This window comes from Cnephaeus nilssonii (assembly GCF_951640355.1).
Source record: "Cnephaeus nilssonii genome assembly, chromosome: 4".
NCBI classification, from domain to species: Eukaryota; Metazoa; Chordata; class Mammalia; order Chiroptera; family Vespertilionidae; genus Cnephaeus; species Cnephaeus nilssonii.
The window spans coordinates 3,317,206-3,336,199 of NC_137075.1; the positions used below are offsets into that span (position 1 = coordinate 3,317,206).

Below are 18,994 nucleotides of genomic sequence, written 5' to 3' on the forward strand. Positions count from 1 at the left end.
ATCCTGATGGCTTTATTTTCAAAACACACCTAGACTCTTCTTACCACCCCACTGCTGTCATTTAGTTCAGGCTACCATCATCTTCTGTCAAGACTAGTGCTTCCACGCTTCCCCCGCCACCCCCCACCCCTTCACAGTCTATTCTCCACACAATAGAATTATCCTTTCAGAGACTTAAGTCTGATCAAGTTACTCTTATGCTAAAACTCTCAAGTGAGTTCAGTAGTAACAATCCAAAGACATCATCATGGCCTACAAGATGATTGGGCCCCTGGCTACCTCTCTGATTTCATCTCCTACCACTCTCCCCGTCACTCTCTATCAATTATAGTGGTCTCCTTGCTATTCCTATAGCATGTCAAGCATATTCCTGCCTCAGGTCATTTGAATTTTCTGTCACCTCTGTCTGGAACACTCTTTCCCTAGCTGTCCACATGGCTCACTCCCATCAAGTCAATTCTAGTTTCTGCTTAAATTCCCTTACCAATGAGTTCTTCTCAAACATTTAAAATACCAGCTACCTGACACCACTGTCAAACTTTACCATGCTTTGTTCTTATTCTTAGCACATATCCCTTCATAGCAGATATATATTTGTTTCTCTGTCTTCCTATACTTTAGGACAAGGAACTTTTTTGTTCAATACTTAACAAGCACCTACATGAATGCCTTGCCTGGTATATAGTGGGAGTTCAGTGAACTTTTTTTAGTGAATAAACTATAGGAAGAAAGGACAGGATGGGAATACATGTAGATTTCTAGATTTTAGGGCATTCTACATTTTCTGTTACTTATGTGTACAGTAAGATAATCAGAGGAAGGGGTACAGTAAGTGTTGGGTTAGAGATCTGCAGAGATAGTGGAGAGCAAGTTAACTAGAAAAATATAATGAAATTTCCAGGCACTGTTCACAGTCCATTTAAGGTTGAAATTATTAACTTAGTGATGCCAGTCTGTTCAGCAGGACAGTTTTCTATGATAAGGCACAGGCATGGAGAAGCATTTTAGTACATCCAGGGTAGAGGACTTAGTTGGGGGAAAAAGGAGTGTTGGGCAGGCTTAAGGGTAAATAAGAGCAGGATTGTAATGCTGTAGCATTGAATCTAAGATGGATAAGGAGGGAAGTGAAGAGTGAAGCTTAAGTACAGGCTTTCAACAGATTGGCTGTCCTGATAAAGTGAAAAAAGAAACCAGTTATGGTGAACTTCTTTTTCTTGTTAATCCTCCCCTGAGGATATATTCTTTTCCTTGGATTTTTAGAGAGAATGGAAGGGAGGGAGCGAGGGAGGGAGGGGGGAGATGACCGGTTCAGATAATCGAGCCCAGGACCCGTGTGTGTGTGTGTGTGTGTGTTGGGGGGGGCGGAGGAAAGGGAGGGGGCACGTCCAACCACTGAGCCACTCCTGCCAGGGCTTTGGTGAAGTTCTTGAGCAATCAAGGTGAAAGCCTATCAGGCTGTGGTTGGACAGAGGGATGTTCCAATGATTGATTCCTGACGCAATAGCATTTCTGGCGATAAGGTCCAGGTGTTGGACTGGGTTGGGAGGCTGATCTGAGCCGCTGGAGGTGACGCACGGATGTCAAATGGGTTGTGCACAGACTATGAAGTTGTCCAGGTGGAGACAGAAGAGAATGAGGGGCTGGGTGCACAAATGAGCAGACGCTCTCCACAGAGGCGGTTACGCGGGTGGAGAGTCCTGAGAAGCAGCGGCGGAGAAGTAACGTTTTCACGAGGTGACAGTGTTCGGCACGTAACCCCGCCCTCTGGCACCCGGGAAGTGAGAGCACCGATCCCTGTGAGGGGCTCCCAGGGCTGCCGCAGCGGACAGCCCGGGCTCGGTGCCCGGAGGAGTGGAGCGCAGGAGAGGGGATCTGAGAGCGGGAATCCCAGAGGACCGGAGGGGACCGGAGCCACAGAAAGCACCGGCGCTCCTTGTCCTTCCGGCGCCTTCCTCCCGCCCGGCGCCCGCGCCTCACCAGCCTCCACAACCAGAAAACGCGGAGAAAACGCGGACCCCGGCTCCTTCCCACTCCCGCGGAAGTGCTCCCGAGGCTCGCCCCGGGTCCGCGCTTTCCCATTGGCCGCAGCTGCCGCCAGCTCCGACCCGCTTCCGCTCACGTCTTCGGGGGCGGAGCCTTCCTTAAAAGCCACTTCCGCCCGACTCCGCCCCCTCACTCCCTTTTTTGGCGGCTTCTCCTTAGGCCGCTTCCCCGCCCCGGCGGCCCCGCCCTTCCCCCCGCCCGGGCCCGGCAGGCGGGCCCCGCGGCGCCGCTTCCGGTGCGGGCCCCGCCCCGGCTGTGGCCCTGGCGGCGGACCAGTCCGAGGCGCCGCCGCCGCGCCGTGGCCACGGCCGATGCCGCCTCCTCCGCTGCGGGTCCCGGAGCGCCCGGCACAGGTGAGCCGCGCGGGAGCCGGGGCGGTAGCAGGTGGGACGGACTGAGGGAAGGGAGGCAGGTGTGCTGGGCGGACTGGAGGCGCCGCCGGAGGAGCGGGGCCGCGGGGCGGCAGGAAAAGTGAGCGCCGGGGGAGACCGGAGGCGCCCAGCGCCCGCCGGGGTGGTTGGAGGTGAAGGCAGGAGCCGAGCGGAGGCCCGCGGGGACCGAGGAGGCGCGGTAGGTGGGCTTGGGCGGCCCGAGGGGAGCCGGCGGGTTGGCTGGAAGGCTCGGTGAAGTAAGGGTAGGGCTGGGCGGGGGCAGTGAGGAGCCGGGTGGGGGAGTAACGGGGGGAGGCATGGAGCCCGGAGGGGACCGAGGCTGGGAGATCAGCGGCGAAGGTAGAGGGAAGGGTCCAGAGCGAGGCTGGGCTCCGAGCTGCGAACGGTCCGTTGCTCCGGGTGGTCCGGGAACTAGAGGGGAAATGGGGGAGGGGCCGCGAAAGGACCAAGTGGCTTCGGCATCGGAGACAAGTTTCTAAGTGTGGTCGGTGGTGTTTCTGCACCCGCTGGCTGAGGGGCGGGAGCGGTGGGCTTCGGGGGGTGTGGAGTTGTAGAAGTGGTCCTTTCATCCTCACCCAAGGGGCGCCGCCTCTGCCGGGGACCGCGGGCAGGAAGACCGTGCCCCAGACGCAGTTTGTTCAGGGACTGGCGGGACTTGGTTGAAAAAACTCCTGCTCGTGATTGTGACGATTATAAATAAATTTTAGATGGTCAACGAATTATTCCCTTTATTCTTTTGTTTAATTTTCTTTGATGCAGATTGTTTTTATTTTAAATGAACACCTTGGCTAACTGGATTTAATGTGGGTGTGAATCTTTTTCTGCTTTGTTGCACTATAAAGAGGGCTAAAGCAGAATGAAATGATGCTACAGGCATAACACACTTTCTAAGGGCTAAGAGAGAACTAAAGGTGGTAGGAGGCAAGTTGGAATTTGACTCTCAGAATACAAAAGGCAAAAGCAGTGCTTCTAAGATAAACAGAAAAGTCGGCTTTTCTCTCTATTTTTTGCCTAGCTTTAAAAATTAGACCTTTTTTTCTCTAACCCATTAAAATATTTATAAATGCAAGCAGTTTTATTGCTAGGGATGTGATTACTTCCCCATGAATTTTTGAAGATGCTAGGCATTTAGTTTTTTTTAACCTTTCCGCCCAATCCTAAAACAACGGAACCATGCATATATCAAGTCCCAACTTGTTCAGTGCATTCTCCTTTCATGTGATGATAACATTGTACGCCATATTGCAAGCCCTGTTCACCTAAATTTTGCCCAGGCAGTGTAGTAATCCCCATTCAGTTATGGATCCTTGCCGAGGAAACAACTCAAGTGACTGTTATTGGGGGTAGGAACTTGGAGAGAAGGGACTGGGGAGTGAGGGGAAGAGAGCCTGTGAAAGGGGTGTGATTTGGAGACTGATTGGGAAGAATGCCGATGAACCAGCCCCCAGAATACTTTTGACATGAAAGCCTTTTCGTTTTGTATTCGTCACAGAATATAGTAGAAGTGAATCAGAAAGAAAGGGGATGTGAAGCATTTACTTGGCTGTTTATTAAAAAGAACTATTAACTTCTTTATATAATATTGATATCTGTTTTAAATTGATTAACTTTAAAATCTCCAGAGGAATTCTCCCATTTGTTCTTGCCTCCTTTTAGGGTGGGGTGGGGTGGGGGGGTGGTATACATTCTTTTGTTGTTGAAGTTGGATACTTTTTGAGGCTATAATGTCCAGTTGGCATGGCCTAGCCCACTTGTACAACAGGCTGGCAGTTTGATTTGGAAAATTTGAAAAGTTTAGATTCAAGAGCAGTTTGCTAATTCTTTTCTATGGAAAGAAATCATTCTGTCTGCCTGATAGCTCTGTGTCTAGCTTGGATGATAATTTCTTTCTCTAATGGGCCTGAGAACATAAGCAGTATTTTCTCTTTTGTAAGCAAGCCCTTCTTTTCCTTTATTATTATGGTTTTCACACACACAACCTTTTTGTTGTTGTTAATCTTCACCTGAGGATATTTTTTCCATTGATTTGTAGAGAGAGTGGAAAGGAGAGAGGGAAGGGGGGAGGGAGAGATAGAGAAAGAAACATTGATGTGAGAGAAACACATAGATTGGTTGCCTCCTGTACACACCCCAATCAGGGCTGGGGATCAAATGAATCTGAGACCCTTGAGTGCATATTCTGATGCTCTAACCACTGAGCACACCGGCCAGGGTGGTCAACACAACCTTTGTACAGTGCGAACCAGTTGCCTTTCCAGTAATAAACAGATTAATGTTTTGTAATGCTGAAGGAGAGAGATCAGAACACAGATGTTTATAGACTTGATTTTGTCTGGATTTACTTCTTTTTAAACCTGCAGTACATCACTACTGAGATTCATCCCATATTCCCCTCTTAAATTCTGTTCCTCTTCTTCACACCCTCCCTACTTACCCATCCACCCCTGAAACTCCCACCACTCACTCATCTTAAAATTCAGGTTTAGGAGTATATGTTTAGTGTTCAGAACTCATAACCTTTACTGGAGAAAAGAAAGCCTTTTATACCTGTTTTACATAGTTGTTTTTTTTCCCCCCTTTTTTCTCCTCCTTTGTGGTTTCTATTAATCACTTAAGGTTTAGACCCAGTGTGCCTGCTGGGCTGTGCCCAGGTTCAGAGCCATGCCAGTCGGTGGGTGAAGCACTTGAGGCCCTGATGGAACCGCTGCAGCAGCAGCCACCGCAGCAGCAGCCACCAAACCTAGCCCCTCTGGGGATGGATGCCAGAGAGAAGCAGGGACAGCAGATAAGAGAAGCCCAGTTCTTATTTGCCCAGAAGCTGGTCACACAGACTCTCCTTTCTGCCACACCTGGGCGGCCTTCTGGCAGCCCTTCCCTGGGTCCCTTAGCCAGAGTTCCTCCAGCCACAGCAATGACCCGAGTTTTTGAACGGAGCAACGCAAACTCAGAGCCTAAGGAAGAGGAGGGAGGCTTGGAAGATGAGGATGGGGATGATGACATTGTAGAGGTGGCTGAGAAAGAGGCCCAGGCCGCTTCAAAATATTTCCATGGGCAGAAAGTTGCTCGCCAAGACCCCAGAGTGGCACCCAAATCTGGTCTCCTTCCAGCACCAGGGCTGCCACCACATGGACAGCAAGCTCCAGAAGACCATGCCAAAGATGCTGCCAAGGCCCCACCTTCAGTCTCCACGGCTGGGCAGCCAGGCTGGAATCAGGATGAGCCTCTCAAGCAGGTCAGTCTTTCTGGTGTGGGGGTCATTTGTTCTTCCTAAAGGCTAGTCAGAGGGGTACTGGACTCTCAGGGCCAGGGTCTGTGCCAGTCTATGCCTTCTTACCCTGCTTCCGTGACCAGTAGCCTAGGCATGATCTGACTTTCAATTTTTTCGTCATACTTGTGTTCTTGATTAAAGCAAAGAAATGTGTAAGTTACTGCTCATATAGATTGTTCCAAGTTTGAAGTAAAAGAATATCAATAGAATCTTTTTTTTTTTTAAAGGAAGGATAAGGTTGCAACACTTAAGAGGGATATCTAAAAATGAGATGCATAACTCTAATTACAGTTTTTCTAGTAATAATGTAAAAGAACAATCTTGCCTAAGACAGTTTCTTAGCTCCAGGCTAACCCAGGATCATGCTCTTTTGTGTATGTGTGTGTTTTGTTTTGTTTTTTTGGGGGGGGATCATGCTCTTTAAGGACAGTTTTGTTGTTTTGCCGCTAAATGTAGCTGATAAGAAGAACTTGCATTGTGTATGTTTTCTAATAAAGAGCCTTGTAGACAAGATTTCATTTCACAGGAAAGGGCAGACATCAAAATTCCCATTTTAGCCAAGGCTAGCTGGTGATTTTTAAACGTAGCTGAGCATTAGTATCATCTTGGGAGCTTTAAAAAATATATAGCCCTAGCCGGTTTAGCTCAGTGGATAGAGTGTTGACCTGCAGGCTCAAGGGTCCCGGGTTCAATTCTGGTCAAGGGCACCCTCTCAGGTTGCGAGCTTGATCCCCAGTGTGGGGCGTGCAGGAGGCAGCCAGTCAATGATTCTCTCTCATCATTGATGTTTCTATCTTTCTCTCCCTCTCCTTTCCTCTCTGATATCAGTAAAAATATTTTTTTTTAAAATATATAGATTGCAGGGTCCTAATGAATTATATCTGGAGGTGGAGCCTGTGGAATCTGTTCTCAACCAAGCCTTTGATTCTAGTTCCTCTTTTCTTTCTGACCTTCAAAGCAGTTTTTCCTCTCCCAAAGAATGGGAGAACGGGAGCAAAGTTAAGTTGTTCCAGGTAAAGTGACTTACTGGTGCTTAGGCAGGGAGCTCATGATAAAGCTAGTAATATCTGCATATTCCCCATAAGCACATACTCTTCATCTGGTCCAATGGTGCTGTTCAGAAATCAGTTTTGAAAAGCTGTGCATTTCCATGTGCAACAGAAGTCACATAAGAAAAATGCTTTGGAACCTGAAAAATCAGCCTCTTTGTATAAAGGAACCTGTGCAGTTATCTGAGTTTATAATAGTGGTGGTGGCAGAAGATTTCCACAGCCAACAAAGTGGGGTTCAACTCCCATCTCTTCCATTTATTACCCTGTGATCATTTTTAAAAAAAATACTTTTATTGATTTCAAAAAAATATATATTTTTATTGATTTCAGAGAGAAAGAGAGAGATAGAAACATCAATGATGAGAGAGAATCATTGATTGATTGCCTCCTGCGTTGAGCCCGCAACCCAAGCATGTGCCCTGACTGGGAATTGAACCATGACCTCCTGGTTCATAGGTCGACGCTCCACCCCGGAGCCACACTGGCTAGTACTCTACATCTCTCAGAACCTGTGTCTTCTCACAGATTTTTTAATTTTTTAGTGGCTTAAAAGGGAAATTTTATTATAATCACTGGTTGTGAAATGGCAATCATACACCCTTATGAAAAATTTACAGAAGTTATCAAACTTACTTGCTAACAGAGATATTTAAATATTTTGTGAATTTACTTGCCAACAGAAGAAAAAAAATATTTAGAAGGGGAGTAAAGGCATTTTATGGCTCCATGTTTTCATTCTCCTTTGACATACCTTTTCTCTTGTGTGATCCAATGCTGAACTCTGGTAAAGAGTGCCACATTGTGAAAGGGTGACTGAACTCAAGCAGAAGAGAGTGCAGAGGGTACCAGGGAACCTTAGCACATCCTGACAGGTCTGACGCATGAGAGATGGCACCTTCTTTGTTAACTGAAAAGAAATGTAAAATGAGAGAGAGAACAAAAAAATATTAATAAAATAAAAGGTTTCTGGCCTTTCTCTCTTCTCTTTCCTGACTTATGACAGCACACTGTCATGTTTTACAGTCTTGAATTTTCATGTGTTATTCTGATACTGTCTGTAGGGAGCCTGGAATGGGCTGCCGGAGAGTCGTACTGAACGGTCTTTCAAGCGAAGGACTTCTCCAGGCCTGCTGTGTCGTCTGAGCTGGCATGTGGGTGGGAGTAGTGCTCCTGGGCTCTTGTTTTTTTTTAAATCCTCACCAGAGGATATTTCCCCATTGATTGTTTTTAGAGAGTGGAAGGGGGGAAGAGAAACATCAGTGTGAGAGAGACTCATTGATTGGTTGCCTCCCATTGGCACCGCTACTGGGGCCAGGGATCGAGCCTGCAACTGAAGTACGTGCCCTTAACTGGAAGTCAAACCCTTTTGTCAGCAGGCCAACGCTCTAAATACTGAACACCAGCCTGGGTTCCAGGTGCTCTCCAATGCAGTCAGTGCCCCCTCTGCTGATGCTGTGCAGACCCGCTCTGAGGGAAGATGCTGACACAGAGGTTTCCCTCAGATCTCCAGGGAGGCGCTGGCAGAGGTAGGACAGGGATCAGAAAAGCCCAGCTTCCGCGACAGCAGCAACCTGGCCGCTCGCCCAGACCTGCCTCCCAGCTGACTGCTCGGGTTTAGCAAAACATCTGTGAGCTGCCGGCAGCCCCCGCTGCCGGGTGGTTGGCAGGGTTCCATGCTGGCCGATGAGTCAGCTCACAGTGGTGTCCTGCCCTGACAGCACTGGGAAAGTTCAGGCCAGAGCAGCTGGGCTGCCCTGCTTGGCAGCTGGCCAGCCTTTGCGTGTGCAGTTGTTCTTAGAAAGTGCAGCCGCGTGCGAGGAACAAGTGGAGCTCCAGAGCCTGTCTGTCTTCAGGAAGTGCAGCAGGTGTTGAGGTCAAGCCATGAGAGCTTTGAGAAAAAGAGACTCTTCAGAACTGGCGTGTGCGTGCACACGTGTGCATCAATGGCAGACACCCGGCGCTGTTTTCTAGACAGCAGTAGCCCCATGGCTCACAGCTCAGTGCTCAGAGGGACTGGCTGTTGGCTCCTGAAACTCTGAGTTCATTTTAAGTCTCTGATGCAGACTCACTAATTATAGACTGCCTGGTAGAGCACTGCCAAAATGTGTTATAAATGCCAGCTTAGCCGAGGCCTAATCTCGGCCCCCTGAATTTACCTTCCCCCTGGATTTGGAGATTAGGAATTGGGTAACAGTGACTTAAAACCTTAAACGTGTACCTTTTTTTCCTTCTGAATTTAGTTTTACCAAATCAAGTTGGTCTGTGCCCTCCTTTTTCTGATCCTGTTTTTGAAGCAGTAAACAATGTGGGGATTTAAAAACCTTTTTTAAGTTGTGCTTTGAAAGAGGGGCTAAAAAGATAATATTGGGAGAGCCTTTGAAAACCATTAGGATCCATGAGACTAGTTGTTGTTTTTTAAGTGTTCAAAGTCTTTTGTTTTTTAAGCAGTTACTTAGTAGAGAACAGAAATAAAGGATCTCTTGCTCCAGTGATTATTACAAAGATTGACACAAATGATCTTATTGTTGATGTGCTGCAGTGTTCATTTTGTTCTTTTATACACAACAAACTTCTAGAGAGGCTTCTCTGGGCCAGGCCTGTGCTTCATGGACTAAGGCATGGTCTAGCAGAGGCAGTGTGGGAACCTCAAGAGGGGTTGGGTTTTGGGTTGCAACAATTTCACTCTTTCTTGAAGCCCAGCTGCTCAATCTGGGCTATGCTACAGATACTTCAATTTTTAAATTAATTTTTTATTTTTTAATATGCTTTTATTGATTTTAGAGAGAGAGAGAGAGGAAAGGAGAGAGAGAAACATCAATGAAATCTTTTTTTAGAACATGTGAAGTCAAAATAATTTAATGAATTCTCTTTGAAAAAACGTTTAGAAAATAATTGGTTCTCAAGCCTGGATCCTTAGAAAGAGTGTAGGATTCTCTGGCACCAGTGATGGCAAGATGAATAATGCCACTGAGCACAGGGTGCTAAAGCCAATCAGATTTCAGTGGGCAGAGGAAATAATTGTAAAACAAGTCAAGAGACAAAGAGCTGAGTGGCTCTTCTCTCAAGGGAGATCAGAAGAGCCCTGTCAGCATTCAGCTGACTGTGGGGGAGGAGGGGGGTATTCCTGGCCTTCTTAGCGTTGGTTTTCTGTCCTCCTGAAAAGAGGGTAGTACAGGCTTTGTCTGTCTTAAGCCCATTAGTGGAGCCAGGTTTCCAGAGGGAGCACACACTCCCATAGAATAGAAACATGAGTGATGGCTTGATAGGCATGTGGGAGCCAGAGTGCATGGGTCTGATTTTCTGCATACTTTTGGCAGTCACTTCAGGTACTGAGTGTAGAGTGAAAAAAGGATGACTGACTGCTTGGTCTCCAGAACCTGTTACAAAGAGTTCCTCTAAGTAGTAAGGTGTGTTCTCTTGGGTTCAACCTGCTTTTCTTGGTGCATACTGCAATGCATGTCTTTGGAACATTAGATGCTTTTTGTAAAGATTGTGCCAACTATTGCCTGGAAAAAAGTAAGGTCAAAGCTTTCCCCAATTTCTTTGTAGGATTTTCTTGCCTGCCCTAGCATCTAGAATCACAGTGAATCCATCTAGGTCAACGGTTTTCAATTGAAGGCGATTCCCCACCTCTTCCTGACTCCAGGGGTTGTTTGGCAATGTCAGGAATATGTTTGGTTATCATTACTGGGATGAGGTTGGGATTGGGGGATGTGCCACTGGCCAATGGTGGCTAGAGATCAGGGATAGTATTAAGCAGCCTACAATACACAGGAAAGTCTCCCACAACAAAGAATTATCTGGTCCAAAATGTCCCAAAGAATGGTAATCCTCTCCCACCATCATCAGGGATTGATTTTAAAGATATTACACAGATGTGGTGTATTTGTTTTGATTTATTTTATATCTCCCTTCCTCCCAAGGTATAGCAAGCAACTAAAAGCCATCTTCCTATAAACACAAATTATAATTTCTCTTTATATTTGCTAATACCCAAGCCAGTTATCTGTACCCTCTCAGAGTCATTTCAGATTTTTCTAAAATTTCTTCTGTATTGGATCCATTTAGACTTTTCCCCCAAGAGTTCAAAATTATCTGGAATCAGACATTTTCATGTATTTTTTCATTAAGCTCTAGATCCTATGTTTAAAAAATAAAGATATTCCAAAGGTGGAAGAAGAATATGAGTGTGGCCCTAGCCACTTTGGCTCAGTGGATAGATGTCAGCTATGGACTGAAGGGTTGTGGGTTCGATTTTGGTCAAGGGCACGTACCTTGGATGCAGGCTTGATTCCCCAGCCCTGGTTGGGATGAGTGTGGGACGTAACCAATGGATGTGTCTCTCTCACATTGATGTTACTCTCTCTCAGTCTCTCCCCCTCCCTTCCACTCTCTAAAATATCAATGGAAAAATATCCTCGGGTGAGGATTAACAAAAGAGAGAGAGAGAGAGAGAGAGAGAGAGAGAGAGAGAGAGAGAGAGAGAATGAATAGGAGTGTGAAAGATCTTCTTAAAATGAATGCTATCATACAAAAGTTAGGTTGAATTGTCATTAGCATCTGAATACTTTTTAGAGCTATAACTTTTCAGTCTTTATTACCTTTGTAGATTAGATGCTCCATAAATCCTAGACACTACTCTAAAACAACTTCTTTTTTCTAGAGCTGTGATCAAATTCTAGTATTCTAGAGTTCTCTGAAACATTTTAGGATTGTGTGAGCTGAATCCATTGCACTTTTGTAGCTGCTTCTTCAATATTAAAATAGGATGTGTGCATATTTCTTTTTTAGGTAGAGGTAAACTTTATTTATATTAAAGTCTTATAAATACAAGATCAGTGATTTGGGTCCTAATTCTTGCACCCGTGTCCCAAATCTCATGCTTTCTTAATTTTTAGGGACTTGCTCTACTAGTGACCCTCCATTTCCCTGACTCTTTGGACTAACTCTCTTCTGAAGCCCTTTCCACATTCACAAATGTTCTACTATTTCCCAAATTAAGAAAAACACAAAACAACTCCTTAATAAATCTGCCTGATTTGATTGTTCTAAGGCAGTGGTCGGCAAACTCATTAGTCAACAGAGCCAAATATCAACAGTACAACAATTGAAATTTCTTTTGAGAGCCAAATTTTTTAAACTTAAACTTCTTCTAACGCCACTTCTTCAAAAGAGACTCGCCCAGGCCGTGGTATTTTGTGGAAGAGCCACACTCAAGGGGCCAAAGAGCCGCATGTGGCTCACGAGCCACAGATTGCCTACCACGGTTCTAAGGAAATGAGAGGTCACTTAAAAATCTTTTCCTTCCAGCTTGTTCTGTAGCCCTAACTGTCTACCAATTCCTCACAACAAAACTGCTCAGAGGAATTGCTTGCACTCCTTACCTTCACTTTATCACCTCCTACTCACTCCTCAACATTCTTCCGTCTGGACTCTCCCATGTCCCTGAAGTTACTCTTCGAAAGGCTGCCCAGTGACCACCATGTTGGTAAGCCCAGCCTGCCCTCACTTCATTTGATCTCTCAGCATTATCAGATACAGTCAACCCCTATCCTTAAAACATTCCCTTATGCTTTCTAGAGCCCCTCTGTTAGCTTATTTTCCTTATCTCTTTGTTTTTCATCTGACCTAGAACTCCAAGTTCCCCAGGGCTCAGTCTTAAACTCCCTTCTTTTTATGTTCCCCCTGGGCAATTTCTTTCACTTGCATGGCTTTAAATACTGGTCTGCAAGCCTTTGACTCCTGTACATATTGTTTGAGCCCATGTTCCAATGTATATATTCCCACCTATTTTATTTATTTACTAGAGGCCCGGTGCACGAAATTCGTGCACTGGGGAGGGTGTCCCTCAGCCCAGCTTGCACCCTCTCTAATATGGGACCCCTCGGGGGATGTCCAATTGCAGGTTTAACCTGCAGTTGGACATCCCTCTCACAATCCGGGACCGCTGGCTCCTAACCGCTCACCTACCTGCCTGATTGCCCCCTAACTGCTCCCTTGCTGGCCTGATTGCCCCCTAACTGCTCCTCTGCGGGCCTGATTGCCCCCAAATACTCTCCCCTGCTGGCCTGATCACCCCCAAGGCTTTTATTAGTATAGATATGACCCTGCACAGAAAATTTTACTAACCGTGCTTTACAATAAGGGCTTGACGATTGAATCATTAGGACCAGACACCAAGATTTCCTTTCTTTGAATAGTGGAGGGAATACTTATCTTGTCTTTAAGTTGCCCGGAAATTAAAATGAGATAATGACTTAGAAAAGTATAAAAGCACCATATAAAGACAACTGTCTTTTTAATGAAGTGGCAAAATGAAAAACACTTTTTATTCTCCCCTTCCTTCCTTTACAGCTTTTATTTAAACTTTGAAATTTATAAAAATTTCACTCCAATTTTCATTTCTTTACATTCAACATTATTTTGTATTGGTTTCAGGTTTTATATTAGTTACAGAATAGTGGTTAGACAATCATATACTTTACAAAGTGTTCCCCGATATTTCTAGTACCCACCTGGCATCATACCATCATTACAACACTATTGACTATATTCCCTATTTAAGTGACAATGGGTTTACAGGTTCCTTTCAGTCTTTCTTTTGTGTTGCTTGTCCTTCCTTTTCTTTCTCACTTCTTCCCTCATTTTCTTTATATAGTATCTCAATTGGCCATCAAAACTCAGTGAAGGCACTGGGACACGCTTAATCCATTTTACAGACCAGGAAACTGAGGCCAATTCCAGTTGGCTGTGGAACTTGACTCAGCACACAGGAAGCCCTCAGAGCCATGCTCTTTGCGCTTCCTAAGGGGCAGCGGCCCAGCAAACAGAACAAACCTTCCAGTCAGGCTTCCGAGCCTCTTTCTCAAGCACCTCTTCATTGCGGATGCTCCACATTCTTTCCTCTCCCCCGATTCTTTACTGCCCCCCCTTCTCCGAAGCAGGTGGAAGGCTTCCCACTCACTGCCTAGGCATGCTCTGCTATGGGGCAGGGTGTAGCGAGCTTGCTTTTGGGTCAAGGCAGGAGCAGGAGTCACTGCCTCTGAAGTGTGTAGGCCGCCTGAGCGAGGCCCGTTAGCACTGGGAGCTTCTCTGAATCACATCAGTCAGTCCAGTACCCTGCAGTGCAGCACCCCTCCACTGAGGTGGCACCATCCCTCAACCCCCGCCTCAGGGGTGAGGGTCCTGGCCCTCTGCCAGGAGTCCTTCCATTCCCCTTGATCCCTGGCTGGGCCCACCCACGTCTTGGGGGCACTGCAGAACCTCTGTCTCTCTGCAGATGAGACAGATCCCTGCCCTAGGTCTCCGCAAAGCTATGAATCTGTGGCCAGAGGCCTGGTCTGGGTCTCAGCAACCACATGGCCTGCAATGTTCCCAGGGACCCTGGGAGCGGCTTGGCGAGTCCCGCCTCACCTCCCCGGGGTGCCGATCTCCCCAGGGACCCCTGGGAGAGGCTGGATGGGCTGGCTACACCACCCGGGTTGCAGATATCCTGGCCACGCCCTCTAGGTTGCCGATCTCCCCAGGGACCCCCCCTGAGAGGCTGGATGGGCCCAGCCATGCCCCACCAGGTTGCCGATCGCGCCCGGGACCCCCGGGAGGGACGGGAAGGGCCCGGCCACGCCCCCCCCCCCAGGCGGCCGATCGCCTGCGGTACCCCCAGGAGGGGCGGGAAGGGCCCGGCCATGCCCCCCAGGCTGCCCATCGCCCCGGGACCCCCGGGAGGGGTGGGAAGGGCCAGGCCACACCCCCCCCCCAGGCGGCCGATCGCCCCGGGACCCCCGGGAGCAGTGGGATGGGCCCAGCCACGCCCCCCCAGGTTGCCGATCTTCTCCATACCCTCTTGAGTGTCTGGGCAGCCAGGTCTTGCCTCCCCGGGGCAGCGATCTCCCCAGGGACCGCCGAACTAAGAGGACTGGGCGCCGCCATCTCGATCTTCTCAACGGCCGGATAGGCCACCCGGAGTCCCGCCCCCAGCCTCCCGCCGGCCCAATCGTGGGCGTAGCGGAGGTGCGGTCAATTTGCATGTTTCTCTATTATAAGGTAGGATTTAAAAAATATTTTTATAGATATCAGAGAGGAAGGGAGAAAGAGAGAGCTAGAAACATCAGTGATGAGAGAGAATCATTGATCGGCTGCCTCCTGCATGTCCTCTACTGGGAATTGAGCCTGCAACCTAGGCATGTGTCCTGACCAGGAATCAAACTGTGACCTGCTGGTTCATAGGTCGACGATCAACCACTGAGCCCCACTGGCCAGGCCCCACCTGTTTTCTTGACATTCCACTTAGATGTTTTATTGGCATCTCAAGTTTAACATGTATAAAATTGAACACTTGGTTTCCAACTTACTCCCCCACAATTATTTCCTCCTTTATTTTTCTTCTCTGCAAATACATTTCTATTGAGTTGGTCATTCATATCAGAAAACTTAGCATTTACTATCTTTCATACTTCTTACTGTGTTATTCCATCTGGTGATGTTCAATCCATCACCAAGTCTTATCAATTGTTCCATCTAAATATCTAAAATCCTGCCACTTTTTTGTCCCCGCTGTCACCTACCTAATCCAAGCTATCTACCTACTGCTATAGATATCAACTAGTTTGTCTTCCCTCTCCCTTCTAATTGTAAAGGCCCCAAATCTGCATAATCTGATCCCTGCCTGCTTCTCCAGCCTTATTTTTGTCAATGTCCAAACATATCACTGTGCTCCAAGTACCCTGGCCTTTGTATATGCTACTCCTTCTGCCTAGAACATTCCTCCAGCCTCTTACCCAGTCCTTAGTTCTCACTTTAACATCACTTCCTCACTTCTTGTCAAGATAGCCAGATATGTACATGCAGTACTGGCATCCTCCCACAACCATGTCAAATTACAGATAAACTATAGAACAACCATCATTCAGAACTGTGTGAAATCTAGCTGAATAGAAGTCCTACAACAAGGGATTTAAAGAAGAAGCCACATCGAGACTGGTAGGAGGGGCGGAAATGCAAGAAATGGGCTGGTTTCACACCCATGTGTGGTGGATAAAAATTGGGAGGTATATCTTGGCTAAAGGGGTACCCCTGAGGAGCAAAGGTCCCAGCCCCACACCAGGTCCCAAGCCCAGGGTCCCAGTGCTGGGAAGAGAAGTCCCCATAACTTCTGGCTGTAAAAGCCAGTGGGAATTAAAGCTAAGTGAGACAGAGGGCTGCTGGAGTCCCAGACAGTCCCTTTAATTTTTTTAAAAATTGGTTTTAGAGAGAGGAAGGGAGAAAGAGAGAGAAACATTGATTGGTTCCTTTCCATACTTGCCCCGACTGGGGATTGAACTCACCACCTTTTGGTGTACAGGAAAGTACTCCAACCAACTGAGCCATACCAGCCAGGGCAAATGTTCCTCTTAAAGGGTCTGCACATGGACTTACTCTGACTCACTCTTTCTGAACTCCAGTGCTGGGATAGCAGCTCAAAAGGCACCAGGGACATATGGGGAGGAACTGAAGTGTTTGGCATCAGGATGAGAGCTGGGGGGAGGCAGCTTTCTCTCAGACAAAAGCAGTGGCAGAGGCCATTGTTTCTTTGATGAGTCCTTCCCCATAGAGGTGGTAGGCAGGACCGTATCTGAGTCTCCTCAACCTGGCTATCACTGTTTGCCCTGGTAAATCCCTGAGACCCTGCCCCACCAAATTTGTGGGCCCACTCAAGTGGTTTCCACTGCTTTTTCCATATGAGTTACCCATCTTGGCTTGCACTTAACACTTTCCTAAAATCTCTCAAACGAGTAGCATCTAGCCACACTGTGCCCTGTACCTCTCACTAAGTAAGTGTCCCGGGCCCAGCACTAGCAGCAGCCAGCCACAGTTTGCGGCTTGGCCTCTCCTGGGCACCCCCAAGCCCAGCACAGTGACATCACTTTGTAGCGCAAGCCTGGTGGCCCTGGGCAGAATACAGGCAGTGGATAACCTTGGAATGCAACTCCTGGAGGATCCCAGAGCCAGCCAGTGCACCCAGTGGACAGCTTCAGACCATGTCAAAACACTGCTTGACCACCTTCACCGTGACACACTCAAGGGGTGGACTTAAGTGGGTACCACAGCCACTCTGAAGTAAGTCCTACTCTGTGGAGCGGGCCTCTGCACAGTTGATCTTCCATAATGGTCAGTGGTCACAGACAGTCCTTGCAGCAGTTCGGCCTGGGGATGGCTGTGCCATTGGACCCTACAGGACACCTATTACATTAGGCCAAGTTCAGGGAATATAGCAGCTCTATCTAATACATAGAAACAAACACAGGGAGGTTGCCAAAATGAGGAAAAAAAGAAACACACCCCAAATTAAAAAACAGAACAAAACTTCAGGAAAAGAACCAAACAAAGTGGAGATCAGCAATCTACCACATTCAGAGTTCTAAACACTGGTTATAGGGATGTTCAATGAATTTAAAGGAAGAGTACTTGAACTTAGAACTTCAACAGCATAAAAAAGGACATGGAAATCATAAAAACCAGTCAGAAATGAAGAATAATTTACAGGGAATCAAGAGTAGAGTAGATAAAGCCGAGAATCAGATCAGCAATTTGGATTATAAGGAAACATAAAACACCCAAACAGAGCAGGAAAAAGAAACTGGTGTAAGGAACTGTAGGAACCCCTTTCACGTCCCGCGTGGTTCAGGGTTCTGGTTCAGGGTTTGGGTTCTGGAGAAGGCCACACACAAATGAAAAGAGACTAGAAAAGTATTAATTTGGGAATATTGGGGGCCAGGCGGGAGCCCACCTCTAGTGGGAGGACTACCCGCTGCTCTGGCCTTGCTGTCCCTTTTATTGAGACTATGGGATAATAGCTTTTAGGCAGGAAATTCCAATAACAAAAATACATAAGACAGAGGTGGAGGCTGCTTCAGCTAACAATGTTTCAACTAAACAGTGAGTGGTTAGAGCAATTAAGGTTGTTGACCAGCCTTCTGGGCTTCCTGTCCACATCTTTCTATTAGTGAGACAATGATCAGTTTCCGGCATCTCCCGGTTTCTTTTCCTTAAAAAATCTTGCATCTGCAAACTAGAAATAAACATATAAGAACAAAAAATGTTTGAGTCCCAATTTCAGTGTCCAACAGTTTTTTGAGTACATGTCAGCATTGGTATCCTGATGGTGGACAAATGGTGGCAATGCAGGTCCAACCCTCTCTGGTTTGGTCCTGGGCAACCTGTAGCGACGCACAGCTGCTGACTGCTAGTATGGCAAGGCATCGTCAGCGTCTTCCATCTTTGGACTGTTTCTCCTCTTGTCTTCATGGCTGGAGCATTCCTGTCAATTCCTCTCTGTTGCAGGAGTCCACATGGTCTTGGAGTTGTTTTCTGAAAATATACAAACATATTCTCGAACAAAAATTAATAAAGGAATCTTTTCTATAAATTTTACTTGGGATCCTTTTTATTTTTGCCCAAACGATTTTCCTTTGGCTTATTTTGATATCATGTGTGTTTTTCATGGGTGTCTCGCTGTTAGCATTACAAATGAAAATTAATTTTCAAAGAAAAAATTTTTCTAGATGTAATTTACTTACAGGACATTTTTCCTTACATAATATTTTTCCACTATCCCCCCTTTTTTTTAATTAATGGAGGCTTTTGGAAATTTTTATAATGCAGTCTTGATAACTTTAAATTTAAATTTTTTTTGCACAAAAATATGACTGCTTTAGGTTCATTGCATGTTAAGCAATTTTACCATGAGATGAACTACCAGTAGAAATTTTAGTTAATACTTTAGGAATAGCTTTTTGTCCAGTACAATTAAATTTTCTTTAATATTCACTTATTTCAATTAGCCAATTAAATTAATCTGAAAACTTGACTACTATTTTACTGTCAAATTTAATACTCTAACAACAATCTTAGTTTACCCTGTAAATATTAGTGGAAAGGATTATTTGCATCCTTGAATAGGCCCTGAGCATTCCTGGTCCTAGGCTGGATTTAGATATAGGGCAGCTGCTGTCGGCCAAGTCTCTGTCTGTTGCCTGGGTCCGTCCCGATCTGAGCTGGGCCAAATCTCTGTCTGTTACCTGGGTCCCAGTCTGAGCTGGGCGTGGGAAGCGAAGCAGCCATGGGGGCAGGAGACCTCACTCAGAAGGGGTGGGGGGTTCAGGCCCCTGTAAGGTTGGGGGGGTGTGGGTCTGTGCCCCACCTCTGTTGACCCCCAAGTTCTCTCCTGATGGCCCCTCTGCGACTGTGCCTGTCTTAGGTTG

The 18,994-nt window shown here is 46.7% G+C and overlaps 1 protein-coding gene across 1 annotated transcript in view; it reads left to right on the plus strand.

The window, feature by feature from the left end:
- The first annotated feature begins 2,289 nt into the window (after positions 1–2,289).
- The window catches only part of ARID3B (AT-rich interaction domain 3B), an 82,636-nt gene continuing 65,931 nt past the window's right edge, over positions 2,290–18,994 (plus strand). Inside the window, exons 1-2 of the mRNA XM_079768860.1 lie at positions 2,290–2,396; positions 5,052–5,667. Of these exons, the coding sequence (XP_079624986.1) occupies positions 5,131–5,667 (537 nt within the window). The 5' untranslated portion in view covers positions 2,290–2,396; positions 5,052–5,130. The remainder of the gene's footprint in view (positions 2,397–5,051; positions 5,668–18,994) is intronic.